The 18730-nt window shown below is 44.7% G+C and overlaps 1 protein-coding gene across 2 annotated transcripts in view; it reads left to right on the forward strand.

Moving 5' to 3' along the window:
- LOC6535633 overlaps positions 1-18730 on the forward strand; it is a 38793-nt gene that overhangs the window by 10338 nt on the left and 9725 nt on the right. For both annotated transcript variants that reach the window (XM_015191760.2, XM_002096225.4), the window contains exons 2-3: positions 14770-15137; positions 17670-18001. In XM_015191760.2, the coding sequence (XP_015047246.2) occupies positions 14770-15137; positions 17670-18001 (700 nt within the window). The remainder of the gene's footprint in view (positions 1-14769; positions 15138-17669; positions 18002-18730) is intronic.

Consider the following 18730-nt stretch of genomic DNA (forward strand, 5'->3'; position numbering starts at 1 on the left):
GCCGGAGCAGCTGGAGGTTCTACCATTGGGGGTTGCAGCCCCTGTCTCTAATTCCCTGCCGATATAATGCTCTTAAGCCGAAAACCAGATAGAGATACATTCAAGTTGCTCTGGTATACATAGATACTTTAGTTTGACACGTGAGCTAGCTAAACCGACAGATGTGAGCCGAGATCTCTCCGTTGGATAGGCTCGCAAATGGGCATATGTTGCGGTTTTCAAGCCACATTCCAGCTCGGTCGATTCAAGGTTTCATAAAGTTCAGGAAAACCAATCCCAAAACGATTAAAACCAAAGCTGGCCGATTGAAACCCAGATAGGGAGCCAGAGACCAAGTACTTGGGACTCTGACTCTTACTCTGAATCTGAATCTGACTCCCAACGATGATGGCGTCGGCCACCAAAGATGCCGACGCTTAGATATTGGCTACATTGTGCTGCCATTGTATCTCAGATACACCCATATACCAAGATACACACACACACACACACACACACACAGAGACACATAATTACAAGCCAAACCGCAGAGAAAAAAGCTCCGTAGCTGAAATCGTGTTTGGGATGCCGGATTTTCGTTTTCTGGATGCCCTCGCCCTGACTTGTCTGCGGTGTAGGACCAGAAGTTCAGCACGAAATGCAATTACAATGCCCTGACATTGGGGCAAATCGAGAAGATACATGCCAGCAGTTCGATGGAGCCGCATTTCGGTGCGGCCATGGAAGTGGAGAATGAGTCTGCCAAGCGGAAGAGCCGTAAATTATGTTACAACCCACCACGGATATGGCAAAGAAAGACGGACGGGCTGGCTGGCAGGCAGGGAAAGCCGGTCTTGAGTTGGCAGATTGTTTATTCGAGGCCAAAAGGAGGCTGAGAAATCCTTGTAAAGGGGATACTCTAAGGTAAACGAAGTCACTCAGTAATCATCGAAATCCGGTAACAATCCGAAGCTGTTGCTCATTGTTTAGACAGTCAAACGCAGACCATCCATCAATTGGCTGCCAGCCTTTTGTTCCACGTCGCACTTCAATGAGCCTTAAAGAGAGCTACGGATCCGGATCCGGACGCGGAAGCGGAATTTCTCCGCCCATTAAATTCGCAGTGGGTCAAACAGTTAGGAACAGCTGTGTGGTTATGCTGCATTTGGGTGGTTACGGGTTAATGGGAGGGAGGATTCGCAGCAGCCGGCACTCAAAGTGTCATCGAATGGATTCGCATCGGAGGGAAACGCGGCATAATTGTTTAACAATGCGACAGAACACAATAATCAACTCGGTATTCAATGCCTGGATTCAACCCTCGAGTTGTTGCCCTAATTTTTGTCAGCATTGATTTTTGTTTAGAGTTTCCCTCGCCTTTTTTATGGGCCCCTGCCACTTGGCGCATCCGGTGAGTGGCGCTAGCTGAGTTGCCTTAAAAAATGAAGCAGAATTGTCACAACCGGAAATGCAACCTGGCGTTTCGATTTGATTTGAAATCGAAGTGTGTGCACAATGCCATTATAATGAGCAGTTTAGCCCCCGTTTATGGGCTAAAGAGGGGGCGGGGTCGGCGAATGCGTGCGCTGCATTAATGAAGGCATAAAACGTTTGCAGCTCAAATGAATTGCTGCTTAGGCAGTCCAAACGCAAAAAATTGTGGCAATAAACGAACGCCAGAGATCAGCGAAAGTTCCCGGCTTCAATTTTAATGAGCCCGCTGACCCAATTTCGCGACATGAGAAGGGGAGTTTGCATTGTTTTGCGATTTCCGTGGGTGAAAGGGGGAGAATCAGGGGTCTCTGAAGGGGGATACCGAGTTCAATAAACTTACCGCATCCAAAGTGCTCCAGTGAAATCCCCACAGGCCGCGACAGCTGTTGTTCCGCTTCAGCGGCAATCTGCGCGCACCCCAGCACTGAGAAAAATACTTACCGGGTATGAACTTGGGTAATTAAGGGCTCGAAATGCGATCATAATTGCCCCTAATAAAATCACTTCACTAAATTAAAAAATTAAAAAATCTGATGTATGTCTTTAAACTATTTGTAAATGCTCTTAAAAATACAGATTCATTTTGACTGGATTTGATATACTGGAATTTCTTGTTTCGACAAGAGCTGTAATCTTGGTGCTCAACCAAATATATCTCCCCGATTGTAGTGCCTCGTTTTGGCCCAGTGTGATCCTCGCACACTTCCATTCAATCTGTGGGCTGCTGCGATCGCCCCCGTTCCGCCTGCTTGTTTGTCGCTTTTTTATGTGCGATACTAAATGCATTTCGGATCCACAATAAATAAATTCCCTGCGCTCAAAACATGTCAAGAGCAACGACACACAAGCTCCACCCAAAAAATAAAGCATAGGTCCTCCCTTGGCAGCGTTTGAAAGTGTAAATGAATTTGTTCTTAATTATTATGGGACGATGTTCAAAGCCCATTGGCAATTTGAAGATCGGCGGAAGAGAAAGAGTATATGACGAAGATTCGTTGGCATTGATTTACGAGTACCAAAATGGTGGGGAGCCAAAGGGTGAGCCGTCTTCAAGATGCATGAATTGCTTTTTATGTGGCGGCCAAATTTGTGGGGAAACAGAGGAAAGCAGCAGCCGCGAGTGAGAAAGCAGAAACATAACATGGTGGAAATTTGTTTCTTTAGTTATCTAACGCCCTGGGAAAATGTTTTCTTTGATGCCAGACACAATGGCAAATGATGGATTTGTTGAATTTCAACAGCAACGTGTGAACTACGGGGAAGCAGACAGAGAAATTCGAGATTTTGTGTGCGGCTCCAGAAAACTGATGGTTGCGCGCCCAGGAATTACTAAAGAAATGAGCAGATTTGGAGCAATCCAATTTGGTTTAACTATATATGATTGGCATCAATTGACCTACTTTACGATTGCCTTAATCTCAGACTAATCCCAATATACCGGATACTTAATGGGTTTTTATACAGCTGGATTACTCGAAAATCTCTAAATTTTCATTAATTATCGCATCTTATTAATTTCCATTTTCTATTTGTGTTTTCTCTCTGAGATCAACAGAAATTTATGGTCCACTCTGCTGTTTATTTTATTACTAATAGATTTTTTATTTTATCTGCAGCGTTTCTTCTTTCTATTTCTATTTCCTTTTCTTTATTGATTTTTTTCCAATCTCCACTGATTTATGCGCTCAATAATTGATTTAGCATTTGTGGCGGTCGAGCGGTAAAGCCATTAAATGCGACATTAAGGGCCGGTTTCAAGTGTCCTTATCAGAAGAAGTCCAGACACTCCACACCCCCTTGCCAGCCAACCAACCCAATTCATTGGTATCCGTATCCTGTTGGTGTCAAAGTGGCGGAGAAGTTGTAAATTTGGAAGCAGTTCGCCGATATGACAAGTGACTCCAAATGTTTTATGGACATGTGTTGCCTAATTTATGTTTCAATAAGTATGTCCCCAGCCAAAGATATTCTCCACCCCCGGGGGACATAAAAATGTCATAATATCCGATGAAAACGCAATATAATAAATAATTAATTGAAATGAACAACTGGAAAAGAGGGTGAGCGGATTGCAACTGTTTCTCTCCTCTTTTTATGGCGGAGAAAATTGAGGAAAATGTTCATTAACCTCCAATATATGAGCTCATGCTGGTAGACATGTTTGGGCCAATAAATCAAAATTAATTTCTTCACTGGAAAGTTCTCTTTGGGGAATTTGTTGACAGGGGGCCTTTGTGGAGCTTTGTTCCATTGATTCCATTTGCTTTGGCAATCTGCAATCCATTTTCGAGATTATATTGACAAACTCGCACTCACATGTGACCTTTGCGATAAGTCCGATCATGATGGGAGTGTGTGTGGTCTGGCCTTATCGGCACTTTGATCGGCTTTTGATTTTGTCACCGTTACAGGTGATAATAAAACGCGAACAAATCGTTGACAACTGGTTTCAGTGGATCGAGTTTTCTGAGCCACGTTTTTATGACCACACCATTTCCATAATGAACAGTATACCGTGCCTAATGCAGTCATCAAAGCGCTCTTATCGCTCCCCAGCGTACGATATTTTAAAAGCCATAATAGCATTTTCGGGTTAATTTCGAATTTTTCAATACTTTTATGAGAAAAACGCTTCGGTAGAACTCGCTTTATCAGCTCTGTCTGTCGTTTATTGTTTGTTTGTTTCCTGTCCGAGCACTGGGAAAAGTGTTGACAACCCAGAGCGGCCTATCGAAACCTAAAAAAAAAGGGAAATAAAATTGAAAACGTTTGTGCCGAAGCCAAAGATTATATATACAACAGATACAGATACTTTGCTGGCAAGTTGGGGACAAATATTTGCTCTTGGCGCAGTCGAAATGTTTACAATTTATTTACAATTTCATTATTAACGCTGCGCTGTTTGCCTTTCCATTGGATGCGTTGTTTGCCGAAGACATTAACGACACCATCGTCGCATAATGAGGCAATAATTATGTTTGAGATAGCGCTGCGTCAAAGACAAAGGTCTGCCTTGGTCCCCCATCCCGTCCCCATCCTTATCCACATCTCCCATATCATCTCGTCACCAGAGCTTGCCACAAGTTTGTGGTGTCTCAAGGACCCAGCACTCGTGTGGCAGTCAGACGTGGCAACAGGAGTTGGAGCAGAAAGAGGAGGCTGCCTGCGGGAGATTAGTGCTAAATGGGAATCAGCACTCCTATCTTTACACCGGGGAAAAATCAGACAAAGAACCATCTAAGTATCACTATATTTCAACTTAAGAAAGGGAATTCCGAAATTGTGGTCAATGAAACTAATTTGTTCATCATATTCAATGGGCTTAGCGAAATGATACCATGCCCGTCAGGGATTATAACCGTTTTGACACTCCTATTGTGATGCTACTTCCAATTCCATTTCCCCTGTGTATCCCTCGCGGCAGCCATCTCGTGCCCATCTCGACTGTCAACGCACCTAAACAGACACCTTAAATTGCTGATCTTTAGCACTTGATGTGCTCCAAGAGAACGAACACATCGTCAGCTCTTTGTGGCTTCCTGCTGGCTGAATCCTCTGCCATTCTGCATAGTTGTATCTCTCTGTGTCTATTTCCCTGTCTGCCGATTATCTGGAAATTGTCGTCTGCATTTAATGGCAACCGATAAACATTTTCGACACGGCCCAGCCAGTCCTGACCCTCGACTCGAATCGACTCATAGTTTTCCTATGCAAATCTGATCTGCATTCGCATCCGACAAATTTTTGGGAAAGTTGACACAATTTGAACCCCTCACCTACAGCCAGTCAGCCATTGCGATGCTCTGAAACAAATAACATTGCTAGTCTTTGGGGCTAAAACCGTGAGCAGCGTTGTGCCTTTCACTTGGCCACGCTCTTAGCCCGGAGTCCCAAATGGCCAACACCTTGCCAACACCAACCACACTCGGCTAATCGGCGCCTGGCCATCTGCGGAGGAGTCTTCGGCCACAATCTTGACATTATTCTCCATGGCGAGGAGCTCGGCGACAATGCGGAAAAACAACTTTCGCAAATTCTTTCAATTGAATTTAGGTGCTGTGGGTGGGAGAGGAATGTGAACCATTAAAACGGCCAGTGGCTACAAAAGAACTTAGACACAAAGTAAATAAATATTATCATTTCTGGTTACGGAAGAATTTAAAGATATGTTTAAAGAGATATTTAAACTTTGTTTTTTAAGGATTTATTATGAGTAATTGGAACGTTAGGTTCTTAAAAACGTAGCCCGCCGTTGTAAACCAGAAACATTGATTGTTAGTCGGCTTTGAAGTAATTTTTCACACAGATTGCAGATCTCTGGTGTCTGGCTTTCACTTTGTCCTTGTTCTGGTGTACGAGAATATAATCCTCCCGGAGGCCCCGTTGTCATCGGTCGACATTCTAATAAACAAATTGTTGTTGATGTCGCGCTTTGGTTTCGTCCTATAGTCAGAGTTTAATTAACCGCAGCAGCTGGCAACCACTAAACTGGCACATTGCCGGTGCGCGAAAGGTGGAGGGGAGGTGGTAACTAGATCCGATGTGGTTTCTCTGTTAGGCGCTCGGCTGACTTAATCGCACTAACCTAGCGTCGCTGCGTTCCAGCGCTATGTCACCTGAGAGGACGGCGTCATTGGATCTTCCCCGGGCATCCCAGTCATATCTCCAGCGGCCGCAGAGTTCAGAAGTTCAGACCGGAGCATGGAAACTTTCTAAAAAAAACGTTCAACGTTCAACGTTCAACATTCGTGCAACACAGCAGTTGCCAGTCTGGCAATTTGTGTTTGCCCCTTTGGCAGAGATACCGGCAATCTCGATGTTTGTCCCAGCAATTAGCAGCCTCAGTGGCGGTGCAGTAGCCGTGATTATCACCTACCGCCCCCTGTCCCATGCTGAATGCAAATGCAAATGCAAATATTTACACAAGTGCTTCAAGGGTTGGCATTGACTCACAGGACTGGAGAGTGGAAGAGTGGAAGACATACCGTAGGGATGCGAAAGAAGTGTAATTCAATCGGCGGCAGGGCTTCTTCCCGGTTCGAGGGTCCGATTGGAGGAACGAACGTCTTGAAGGGGTCGAAGGAAACCATAAAAATCAGCCATATGAGAAATGGATGATGAGTGAGGGGTTTGCCTTGGGTTTCATTCACAGGAATGCACGTTCCCAGGACTCAAGGGTATTCAGTGTGTTTGCCGAAGGACTCATCGCTGCTCCTTTCTCGCTCCGCCAGTTCCTGTTTGCTACCTGCCTGGGAAATACTTCCTCCTCTTTAGGGGAATATTATTCGCCTGATATTTTTCTGCATGTTTGTTTCATGTTTTTTTCAGCGTTCAGCCCGACTTCCCTGCTTCCCGACTTCTTTTCCGCACCTTTGGCAGGCCTGCAGCGGGCAAAGTGTTGCCAAATGTTAGCAGCATTTCCTGTTGTCTACGGGGCGTTGTCGCTGCAAAGTTTCGTCTTTTAACTTTTAGCACGTGTCAGTAAAGAAAAAATGCAAAAGTTTTTCGGGATAAAATAAAGTGAAATAAATAAAGCCAAGAGTGAGGCAGTGAAACTGTGAAGAAGCCTTGCCTGAATTTAATACCATCGCAAGTCCCCTGCCGGAAAGTCTGGCACTCGTACACGCTTTTGGCCATGGCTAAAGTGTCCCGGTAGGCTCTTACCATTGTTCCTGGCCGGGGTGGAGTGAAAAATGTTAATGCAAAATGCATTACGCCACCCGCTTGAACTCCGGGTGCCAGACATTCGAAAGATTGGGAGTCGGTGGAGCTGGGTTGATCTGGGTGGAGCTGGGTGATGCTAGGCCACTTCTGACCAAGTGCTGGTGCATAATAGAAATTCCAGGACAGTTGCAGGCTCATGTCACCCTGGCTAAGAATTTAATTAGTATTTATGCTGCAGGAGCGCGCATAAATTCAAATGCAAATACAAGAGCGAGTTATGTTTCAGCCGCTGGAGTTGGTAACCTTATATCTTGACTTTGATTAGGTCTTCCAATTAGTAAAACTGAGTTGTCAAGTGCTTGGATTAGTTACCAGGAAGGCGATGTTGCCTTTGGAAAAAGGCAAAGGCCAGAAGGGCTGAGCAGCATTATGGTGATGTGTGCGGATGGACTGAATAATAAACTTTACATGGAAGCCATTAAAGCAGCCAAGTGTATAACCGTCTGGGAAAGTGTTAATAACATAACCTGCTAGACACTTTGTTTACAAGTAATCACTTTAGGTGGGTGAATATTAAAGTAGGCGAAAGAGGGAGCAACGGAAGAGGAAGGTAACGTTTTTAACGGGAAATAATGTATCACTAATTACCAAGAGGTGTTAGGCGCCATGTATGGAAGACTTCCAAGTTGCAATGCAATTCAAAGCTTACCATTTAAAATCGTAGATAATAATGCAATTTCTAAGCAAAACCAAAGACTGCAGCCATCATCGCACCTATCATATATGCAATCATGCTTGTAACTACTGTTCGTCCAGCGTTTTAAGGTCTGTTCCCAAGCTCCAAGACAGCTTCAAGTCGTGGTTCAAGGTTGTCGGTGAAACGAATCGGATTTACCAATATGTAAATCTCCCCTGGCCCTTAGCCCTTCGACGTTTTCCAATGAATAGCAAATAGGAATCCATCTGTACGAGCAATCCGCACTGATCAATACCTTCGTTACCCGGCAACATACTCTTATGTATATGTATGCCTCAACGGGGGGCACTTAGGAGCCCTCGACCCAACTCGACTCGACTTGAGACTCTTCCACGAAATGGCGAAACCCGTTTTGGGTCTCAGCCTCTCGGGTCCAGAGTGTCTTTCAATTGTATTCAATGCTAACTCAATTGCTCTGGCCCAGGGCTACTTGGTTATATGGCCATAGCTTTGGCTGTCTAACCGATTCCATTTCGCCCTGGCAGGGGCAATTGAGGCACACTCGAGAGTGGGAGGCACACGGGGTGGGCAATTTGTTTTTCTAGACCTGAGACAAAGAAGGCGATGTGAGCTGCGAGATGAAAGACGAAGACAAAAGACAAAAAGCGGAGGCACCAAAAGAAAACGACTTACTTAGCAACTTGGTGATGGTTTATGGGAAACTGGGAACAAGATACGGTGTAGGGATAGGTCCAGGACTTAAGACCTAAACCGGATGTGGATGTGGCGCATCGCTCAATGGCTGCCTTTCACTTCCTCCCTATTTTTTTTCAAGTTCAAGTCAAACATTGGCCATAATCTCCGCGCGTCAGCTGCACCACTTTTTATGCTCGCGCAGCGCACAATATTTGAATAAACCACATCTGAGTATCGGAAATCTCCAAAAATAAAAAGGTGCCAAGGCAAATGAGCTGTTAAAAATAAAGGGAGCCGAAAGCCGGAAAAAGTCGCCGAAGGGAAATCCCCGCTAAAGTGGTTGCCACTCTCATACTCCGGATAAATCTCTCACATACATCTGGCGATGCGAAGGGACGTGAAAAACTCTATGGCACCGAGAACATTTTTGGGCATTCAATTTAATTTTAGACACAAAAACCTAATAAAATTGCCGCTGCTGCTGGGTGCATTTATTTTTGTTTTTCATCCCGCAGCAGCGAGCACTTCCGCAGGGATGGAGGAAAAGCGGTGGAAAAGCGGGGGAAACCAGGGAAAAGGCGCTCGATGAGGATGCAGCTCTTAATGATATCAGTCGCGCTGATCGGTGGCTCTTTCCCCAGTGTTTTCCTCCACAAACACGCCCGTAGACGATGGAATTTAAAGTAAACTTATCCCGCGGGTACTCGCTGAAAAACGCATGTCACTTAAATTTATTGGCCGCAGCAACAACAACTGCCACTGCAACTGCAACTGGGAAAACCAACAGCGAAAACAGCAGTGGCATTTTGTGAGATGCATTTTTCATTCAATTTCCAGTCTGGTCTGATGCATTTTATGTTCGCCCGGGGCTGTAAAATCGATTGATAGACACGGCTCATGACTGAAGTCGAATGCCTGCGGGGGCGGCCCTCAAATATTTAGCAGCAAATTTTACGTTTCCGTTTAATTACTTTACATGGCCGTAAAGTCATAAAGTCAGAACACCATTCTCCCCCCTCAGAAGCCATTTCGTAATTGAGCCCTGGCGGAAGTCAAGTCTTACTTAATCAACCCGAAAGCCCGACTTGAAGTCTTATTAATTGGAGCGCAAAACGGGCTGAAGACAAAAAAAGCGCTAATTGCTATCTCGTCAAGTGCCCCGGGGTCAATTAATTTAAATAAAAGCCAAATTGTCAGGCCTTTCGACGGCCTGAAAAAAACGAACATAATTAAAACTGCACTAAGCAGTCATCGATAGTAACTAAAAATTGATTCATCGCAAGTCGACGCAATGTTGGTTTTCTTGGAAACTGCGTGGAAAATAAACTGTATTAAGAAATAGATAGTATTATCTGAAAGTAGAATCCTTATGAAAACGAAATAAAATGGATTAGTTTATATGTAATAACTCTCATGTATAAAGACAGCTGTCTTTTCTGTAATTTTTATGCACACACCTAGAATCAAATTATAGCCACCAAAACCACAGATTACCCATAAGCTGGGTATAATTCTTTGAAACTATTTTTGATATGCCTGAAAGGGACATGCCAGCATTTCGCATCACTTCAACCTTTAATCCTCTTTAAGCCCGATGAATCGTGCGTTATCTGTCATCGGGAGACCTAATGAAAGAGTTCACCCTCGCACATAATTCAGATCATTAGTCCTGGCCAGGCTTACTCACTTTCTCCCAATCCAACCCAATCCTCACCCTCGCCAGGCGACCACATTGACCTTTTATGGCTGTAGCTGTGGGCTTGGCAAATCAAAATCACGTGACTTGCCCATTTTTATTGGCAGTGCGTTCGCGTGGGTGTGTCGGCCTGCTTTTGGGTTGATAGAGGTTTGCAGCAGGGCATAAATCAGTTTTAATAGTGCAGCTGGAGAACTCAAGCCGCAGCCTGTGTCTTCGCCGGAATGAAAAAGAATAACGAAGAACTAAGTGACTGGGATACGCATATGGGACTTAGCAGTCCGTTTAATGAGATTTTGCAGTCGGAAGAGCAACGAGCGAATCCAATTTTATTTGCCATTTCTGTCAACATTTTCTGCTTTTTTTTCTGTGCTGTGTGACTGTGCTGGCAACATTTTTACTGTCGCATTACGTGCAACATTTGCCCGTTGATTGCTTGGGGTATGAATCCTGCCCATTTTCCTCATCGCCCGGAAAACCCGAGGGCATTGCATAAATTTGTCTAGCTGTTGTTGTCGGACTCTACAATTTATGCGCTTGTGGCGCCCCAATATGTGGCGGTGGCTTTTGTTATTCGCTTGCCGAAAATTTGCTAAAATACAAGCTAAAATAGCAAACCCATCCGAGTAAATCCGAAAGCAAAAACTTTTGGCCATAAAGCACATGTGACTACGTCTACCACATCCACATCCACATCCACATTCCCACCATCTGGCTGCTTATTGCGTATGGATATGTGTGTTCCTAACATGTATTTGTTTATTTTGCCGTTTTTGGATGCAGCACATTTTCCGTTCCTGGCTTTAAGCTTTACTCGCCTTGACAAGATCTTCCCCATAAATCATCCCGCAGCAGAATGCTGAAAATTGTCGGTGATAAGCGCACTGCTTTTTCCACTTGGAGCTTGGTGTTATACAAAATGCAAAGTGTTTTCTTCGGTTCCTTTGATAAATTAACCACAAAGGTTATCAGGCAAATTCGCATTATACTGCACACTTGGGCTTACAAAAGCAGGCGCGAAAGAAGGAGGCTTCATTTTGATGGATGTCTCACATCACTTTCCAAGAGTTTTTGGTGTTACTCTTAAGCTGAACGAATAAATCTTGCACAGGCTCATATAAAATAGAATATGATCTGTAAAAATTACGCCTCATGTGCATCTTTAATATCACTCAAAAGGAAATTCATTATCATGCAGTTTCAACTCAGGTTTCTTCCCTCGCACTTCATTTTTTATACATAATTAATTTATCACTTGGCTCTCATTTTTATCGCATCGGATGTCGCAGGACCTCCATTTCCCGTTGTACCCCCTGGAGGCCAGACCCCAAAAGTGACCCTTAATTGCTTTAAATGCCATTACAACACTTACGCACAGAGTCGCAGTTTGGAGCTTGGAGCTTGGAGAATGGAGCTTGGAGTTTGGAGTGCTGGTATCCATGGTCCGTGTCTGGCTGTCAGCCAGAATCGCAGGGCCAAGGGCAGCACTCTGTCTTTAATTTGCCTGGCTGCGCCTGCAATTGTTTTCGCTTTAAATAATTAAATTAAAGTGGGCAGTCAACTGATTGGAGGAGCGTCCAGTCTCGGTCCCTCCCCTGCCGTCAATGGAGCAACTTGCTCCCGACTGCCACTCGATGCAATTGGTTTCGGCTGGGGAAATGAGCTGAGAAAAACGAGAAGCGAGGATATTGAACTCTAACCTGGTGCAATTAGCGTAATTAAAGCGGCCACGGCAATGGCTTATAAATCATTTATTGCCAAGACATTATCGCCATCGACTGCTGGTGCACATAGTGTTAGTGGATGCAGTACGCACTCCGCCCCCTTAGAACTCGTTTTGTGCAAATTATGCTACGGAACGCGTTAGTCTATGACAGATTGTATCTGCTAGATACAGCACATATGCACATATATAGCCATTCGTGTATGCCGACGTGCCTCCGGAGCTTTTATGCGTCAATTTATGGTCAGGGTAAAATGCTGCTAAAAAGAGCCAGCATCGCCGACTTAGGAGCAGCTGGTTCGCTGGATACTCCATTCCGCTCTGTAGTGGGCCAACATCTTGTGCAAATCTCATTTACTTGCGGCTTTGCCACAGTCACACACGAGTTGGATGGAGTATCTGCCGCCACAGAGCATTGCATACGTGTCAATGTGCCTGGGCCTTGGCAAATGCACTTTTGATATATTGGCTCTGGGCTTATTGGTTTTTCATTTGCCGTTCGTCGGATTAAATTCAGGGGGGGATTCCGGGTGCACTTTGATTTGCGGCCTCCTATAAATTTCATCGCATTTGACATGACAATCGAGGGATGTCAACAAAAGGGAGGCGCCAAGTTGCAAATAGCGTGGTAATCTGATACTCCTATGTGGATGATCTCGTTGGGGTATGCAAATCAGACTAACAAGGCTGGCATTTACCACAAAGAGTTTTTCGAATAAATATGGTAACAATTCTGATAAAATCCGTTTTAAAAGGTTAATATGGAATTTTAATACATTTTCTCATTAAATCATCAAGTTACTTAAACTTCATTATCAGTATATTGAAATGTAAAAGAAATTACATTTTTTTATACTTTCCACTTCTTAGCCTCCAGTTACTTGACAACATTAAGAGTATTTCCTGTTCGGCTTGGTCCAATTTGACCACAAATCACTTCGAACATGTTTGACAATTGTCGTTGGATAACGGCTAAATCGCCATAAAAGTGCATAATAGCCATATAGAGGGCTCATGCCATGTACTACCATGATTGTGGCTTGGGCCAGGCTGTGATCTCCGTCCTGGCGGCGGGGAAATAGTTTAAGGCAATCTCCAGACGGGATTTGTGGCAATCTCTGTGGGCAACGATTGCTATCTGTCCCAGCCTACATGGCTTTGTGTACATAAGTGTATAAGCGTATATACAGATGCGCACCCAGACATTCCTGCACATGACTCACAAATAATGTGCAATGGTAGCCATGGCCATGGTCGTCACCCAGACGTGACGACGCCCCCGGACTCCCTTGGCGCCCTTGGCCCTCCAAGCGTATTTTGAGGAAAATAATAATTTTTGCCAAGTTAATTTGCCATTTCCGGCGACGGCTGCTGTCAGCTTCCGTTTGGCAGGCGGGCAGGGAATAAGGAGTTGCAGCCCGTGTTGCACCTGAGCATGCTTAATTGAATTTCGCATTTGGCCGAAATTAACAGCCAGTGCCGATGAGTTTGTTTATTTTAAGTGGCTTTTATTGGCGCATCTCGACTGCCAGGATGGCAGGGGTCAGCGGGAATGGGGATGAGCATGGAGATTCTCTGCGTGCCAATGTCTGCGCACTTGAAATGGCTAATGGGGAAAGGGGCGCATTGCTGCTGGCATTGCTTTCTGTCCCCCCGAATCCCAGATCGAGAGAGTCAGACCCATGCGTCTTTCAGTGGCGCACAGAACGTCGAAATGCGGCCCCGATGCCATAAAATTGCCTGAATTTAGCGTTAGGTTGCCGCCGCTGCTCTAGACCATCTCCAGTTTTTGCCTGGCAGCGGTCCAGCCATGTCTCCTCCATCTCTGGGAGTCCATACCCCGCTCCTCCATCTCCATTCTATGGCCATGTCAAGTGACTCTGCTCTGGGCTTGTTAATCTACGAGTGGATGCTTCTGCTGCAGCTTCTGCTACTTCTGCTTTGCTTCCTGGTAGTTGCAGCTCCCCGGGCTTTGTTTTCATTACCGACCAAGTCCACATGGCGGCCTATTAAATGCAAAAAGTGCAGACAGCCAGAAAGACAAACGGTCGCCTGGGCCTTCCACACTCCCTTCATGTCCACAAACTGGCCACCACTGCCAAGAGAATTAAATATGCATGATGCAGGAGCTCCAACTCCATGGCATGTGGCTGGGTTATTAAAGTTAATTACAATTTTTCCTGGCATTCATTCTGGTAACGATAATTCAGATTTTTTTAATGCTGTGTCCTTGCTCTGTGGCGATTTTTCCACTCTATTAATTTTCGCGTTGATTTATTTGCGGCATCGCCTTGTGTTTGCTTCCTTTGTTTACAGTCTGCGAAATCAGAGGCAACAAATACGATCGCCATGTGGGCTAAATTCAAACTGAATCGATGGGAGGAATTGGTTTGGCCATTTTCTCGTGGGGAAATCCAGTGGATAGACAAGCTGGAGCGAATAGACACGCAGCTGGGCGGGCATGCTGTTTCTATTATATTACATGAAAAGCTCTTTGACTATCTGCTGATGATTGTGATCGATGCCGGAATTAAATAACATGAGATGAAAGCCGCCTCTGATCTCGTTGTGGCTTAATGAAAACAGATTACTTGCAATTTGGAGGAGACTGCAAGAACAGAACTCTGAAATTAAAGTTTTCTAGCTGCTACGATCAAAGAACTTTGTATAAGAATTGTACACAGAGGCCGGTTAAAAAATACACCACACTAAATGGATTTTAACAATTAGTTTGAATTCATAACATTTTAAACGTAACATATAAATGTACTTCTGGATTATCAGTACCCATTCCAAATAAAATATTCTTATTTGTTTCAGCTGAAAGCGACCTGCTCACCTTCGCACAGCGCAAACAGCACTTCGAGACGGACAAGTCATTCCAGAAGGAGCTCTTCACCGGCGAAACCAGACCTCTGAGTGTCCGGCAGCTTTACACGGAGGCTGGGAAGGAACTGCCGGTGGCCACCGGAGCCACTGCGACCGCCCTCGCCTCCTTGGCCCACTCCCAGTCGCTGATCCCGTCACGCTCCATCTCCTTCAACGGCGAGGTTCTGTCCAGCGATCACGAAGTCCTGCTATTAAATGGATCCGCGGACATGGAGGATCATCTGCTGTGCGGGTCGGACTTTGGCAATGCCAACCGCAAGCTGCGCACACGCATCGATGCCGAGATCGAGATCCGACTGGTGAGTACCAACCATTTTTCCGGGTTAACTGGTTTCCCAGTAACTGGTAACCGTTAGAGGCGAGTTTCTGGCTACTGGTACTCCATCCGCAGTTATGCTTCATGCATAAATAATACGTTTGTTGAACGGAACGTCCACCCAAAAAAAAATCAGACTACGACGACCTCATGTGTGTGGTCTGTGGCCAACTGTCGTCTAACCATTTGCTCCACACAGATTGCACGGCCACCCAATCATTGTCATGGCTCTGATGCTGATGATGATGGTGGTGCTGATGATGATGACGGGCAGAACGGGAACGAGAACGGGAACAAAGACCACACACACGCCTCGGTCACAACTCCATCAAACATCGCCTATCTGCAGTTTGCTAATGGCCAACGAGGAGCAGCTCATGGCATGACTCCATCAATGGCGCTGCAAATAATTTCGAGTTAGTTGACTCGTTTTAATTGCCCAACTGACAACCCACGCCATTGCCATCGCCGCTTGGCAAACTATGATGCAGTCTTTAGGGAAGATTTTGCAGTCTGCGCTTGGGCTGGGCAAATCCATTGAATCTTGCCAGTTTAATTGGGGCATCTTAATTAGACACAGCTAGGGTAATTAGGTAAGGGACTGGGAAACTATATTAAATTGGCAATCAGTTTTGGTACTAAAAAACAAAAACCTATTTGGTTGGCAATGCAACCTTAGCCCTGGGATCTTAACAAAAGCATTTAATATTGCATCCAATAATAAAGAATTTGTCTCACAACCACTAAAAGATTTGAGATTAAGATTAGAGAAATATTTTCCATCTCTATCCTTATCCGTATCCAGCAAACAATTTAGTCTAGAGCAATTTGAATTGATAAAAAAGATTTAGGATTTCGTTTATTTTTCCAGCACGTCGCCAATTCTTTGCGCTGATATCAGAAAACTTCAGTTAATTTGAGCTAACGCGCTGTGCGGTCGACCCATTTGGTCTCCGAATCCTTCTTTGTCGTCGTCGTCGCCGTCGTCGTCTCTTGTTTATTTTTTAGCCGGGCCATTAGATAAGCTGTGCAAAGACAAACAGGCAACGAACAGTAACTCTGCAAAATACCAACTACAGCAGGAGGAAAATCGCCGCGACGACGACGACAACTTCGATCCCTGTTCAATAGCTTGCCAAACTTGTTTTGGCAAAAACAACGCCGGTTGTCAGTCCCAGTTGACTGTCGACAGTCGCCAACTATCCTGCCTTTTTTTCATTTTTGTTTTTGCCAGCTCCAATCGACTTTTAGCTCCATTCTGTCGACTGCTTCTTAATAAAATGACTTTTAATCCTTTTCGCATTGCGTTTGACGTTAGTTGGCCTCAGTCTTCCGCTCCGATACACCCCAAAAGAGGTCCCAAAGAGATCCCCAACGAGATCCAGGCAGGAGTTCAGCTCCAAAGACGACGGACTGGCCATTAGCGCTCTGCGGTTTATTGGTTACGGCAGCCACTATCTCAAAGATGGCCCATTTGGGCGACTCTCGCTGTCATTGTTGTTGCCGTATTTGCCGTCTCGACGGCACTTAAATTGCGTTATTATATACGGCTCGACATTTATGTGCAAATATTTTATCGTTAAAAGTTGGACACAGTTGCTCCGCTTCATCCATTGAGGGAAAAGAGCCGCAAAAAAGAATTTGGCTGCTGCTCTTGAAGAAAGAAAGAAAGAGGCAAAGCCCAGACTCATTGTCGGATTCAGGCATTTCTTTATGGCCCAAACTGCCTCACTTTGGCCATTGGAAATCTAGCTGAAGTGTCTTTTTATGTAGATTTTCTGTGGTGTGGGTGGGTGTTATTTAGGAAATTTAGGGGGATGAAAAGGTACTGAGTTGGGGGACAATGTAAGCTCCCCATTCCACAGTTTTTTTTTCATTTGTTACAATTGATTCAAGCAGTCAAATCGAAAATCAAATGAATCGATTGTGTTTTTTCCCCATTTTTTATGCGCGTAATTCATTTAAGACCAGCAGACAATTCGAAGCTAGGGAATATGTGTCCAAAGCAAATAGAAAAACAACCATTTTAAATTATTGTACTTCCAGATTGTTGATATTTGTAGATTAAATTGATTTGGGTTTTCAAATTCTCTGCTTGGACAGTTCGAGTTTGGTATTCAATATTTACCAATATTATCTTATAACTAGCTGTTATGACATCGACCATCTCCGCAAAGTTTCCCTTTATTGTTTAATTAATCTGATTGATTTTTGCTTTCGCAACTTAGTGTAGGACGCGTGTTACATTTTCGGGGGATTTCAAAATCGCGTGACTTGTCCCAGTTTGCAGAAAGCATAGAGAATGTCTGCGCAAACACAGCACAAAGTGGCAGCGCACATTTCCCATAAAGGGATATTCGTGACAGGAGTCTCTGTGGCTTGTGCGGCTAATTAAGGACCTGTCCGCCGGAACATGAAGCATACATACGTGGATCATAAAACATTAATTTTGCATGCCAACTGCCTAATTATGGCGATGTTTCAACTCTTTCCTTGCCCTTCATATCCATTTCAGCCCGCTGCCATCGAGGATTTGCGGAAGTGGACGTCCAGCGAGGCGCTGGGTGATGTCACCGTCACACCGGATTGCATGCATCACGTGGACACCTCGGTGAGCACCTCGCTGGCCATCGGCGAGAATGGCATCCTGACCCCGGCTCTGTCCCCGTCCGTCCTCTCCGCCGACGCCGTCGATGCCCTCTACTCCCAGAATCTGAGCCAGGCGGCGGACAGCTCCCGGCACAACCACCACACGCAAGCCCTCATCCCGAACGATATCAATAAAGACGTGCCTTTGAACCATCGCTTGCCTTCACCCGAGGAACAGACCAAGCAGATTGCCTTAAAGTGAGTAATTCATAAGTGATTTAAATAAAGACATTATATATATAATGTCCTACAATGTTGATTTTTATTCATTCCTACCAAAATCAGCAAAGAAAAGGAAGAATTTATAAATAGCTACTACGAAATTCTAGAATGGCATATCTTAAAATTCCCAATAATTATTCTCCTAGACTCAACGTGCCACAGTTTGAAATCTATTGTGCTTCACGTACAGTTTTACATCTGCACACGGTCTATTTTTTTTTTCCAGTTTCAAACACGATTTTAATGCGTTTCTTATGCAAATTTCGCGGCAACTATTGTTTGTTTTCTGTTTCATGACGAACAAAAAAGAATAGCTATTAACAGCGTGGCTTGTATAGTATATGCTATACACTTTTTTACCGTTCAATTGTCTGCCTTTGGAGCACGAGATGTTTGCTCATCGAGCGCATCGGTCGAAACCGAAAAATGCTTAAATAAATTAATTCAATTACGTATGAATATTTACAATGCGGCCACACAATTATGCAAGTGTCGCCGACCCGGACCCACTCTCCACCGCCAATCCATTGGATCCATGGACACACCCCTCCTTCGATTTCCATCCCATCTCCATACCGGCCATGGCTCATTTGTTCGGCTTTTTGAACTTCGAAATGGAGCAGCCACATACGAACCGTATTAACGCTCCACCGATTTGGAGCACGAAAAATGTGGTTGGCTGGCTGGTATTAAAGCGTAAACAAA

This window comes from Drosophila yakuba, chromosome 3R, assembly GCF_016746365.2.
Source record: "Drosophila yakuba strain Tai18E2 chromosome 3R, Prin_Dyak_Tai18E2_2.1, whole genome shotgun sequence".
Taxonomy (NCBI): Eukaryota; Metazoa; Arthropoda; class Insecta; order Diptera; family Drosophilidae; genus Drosophila; species Drosophila yakuba.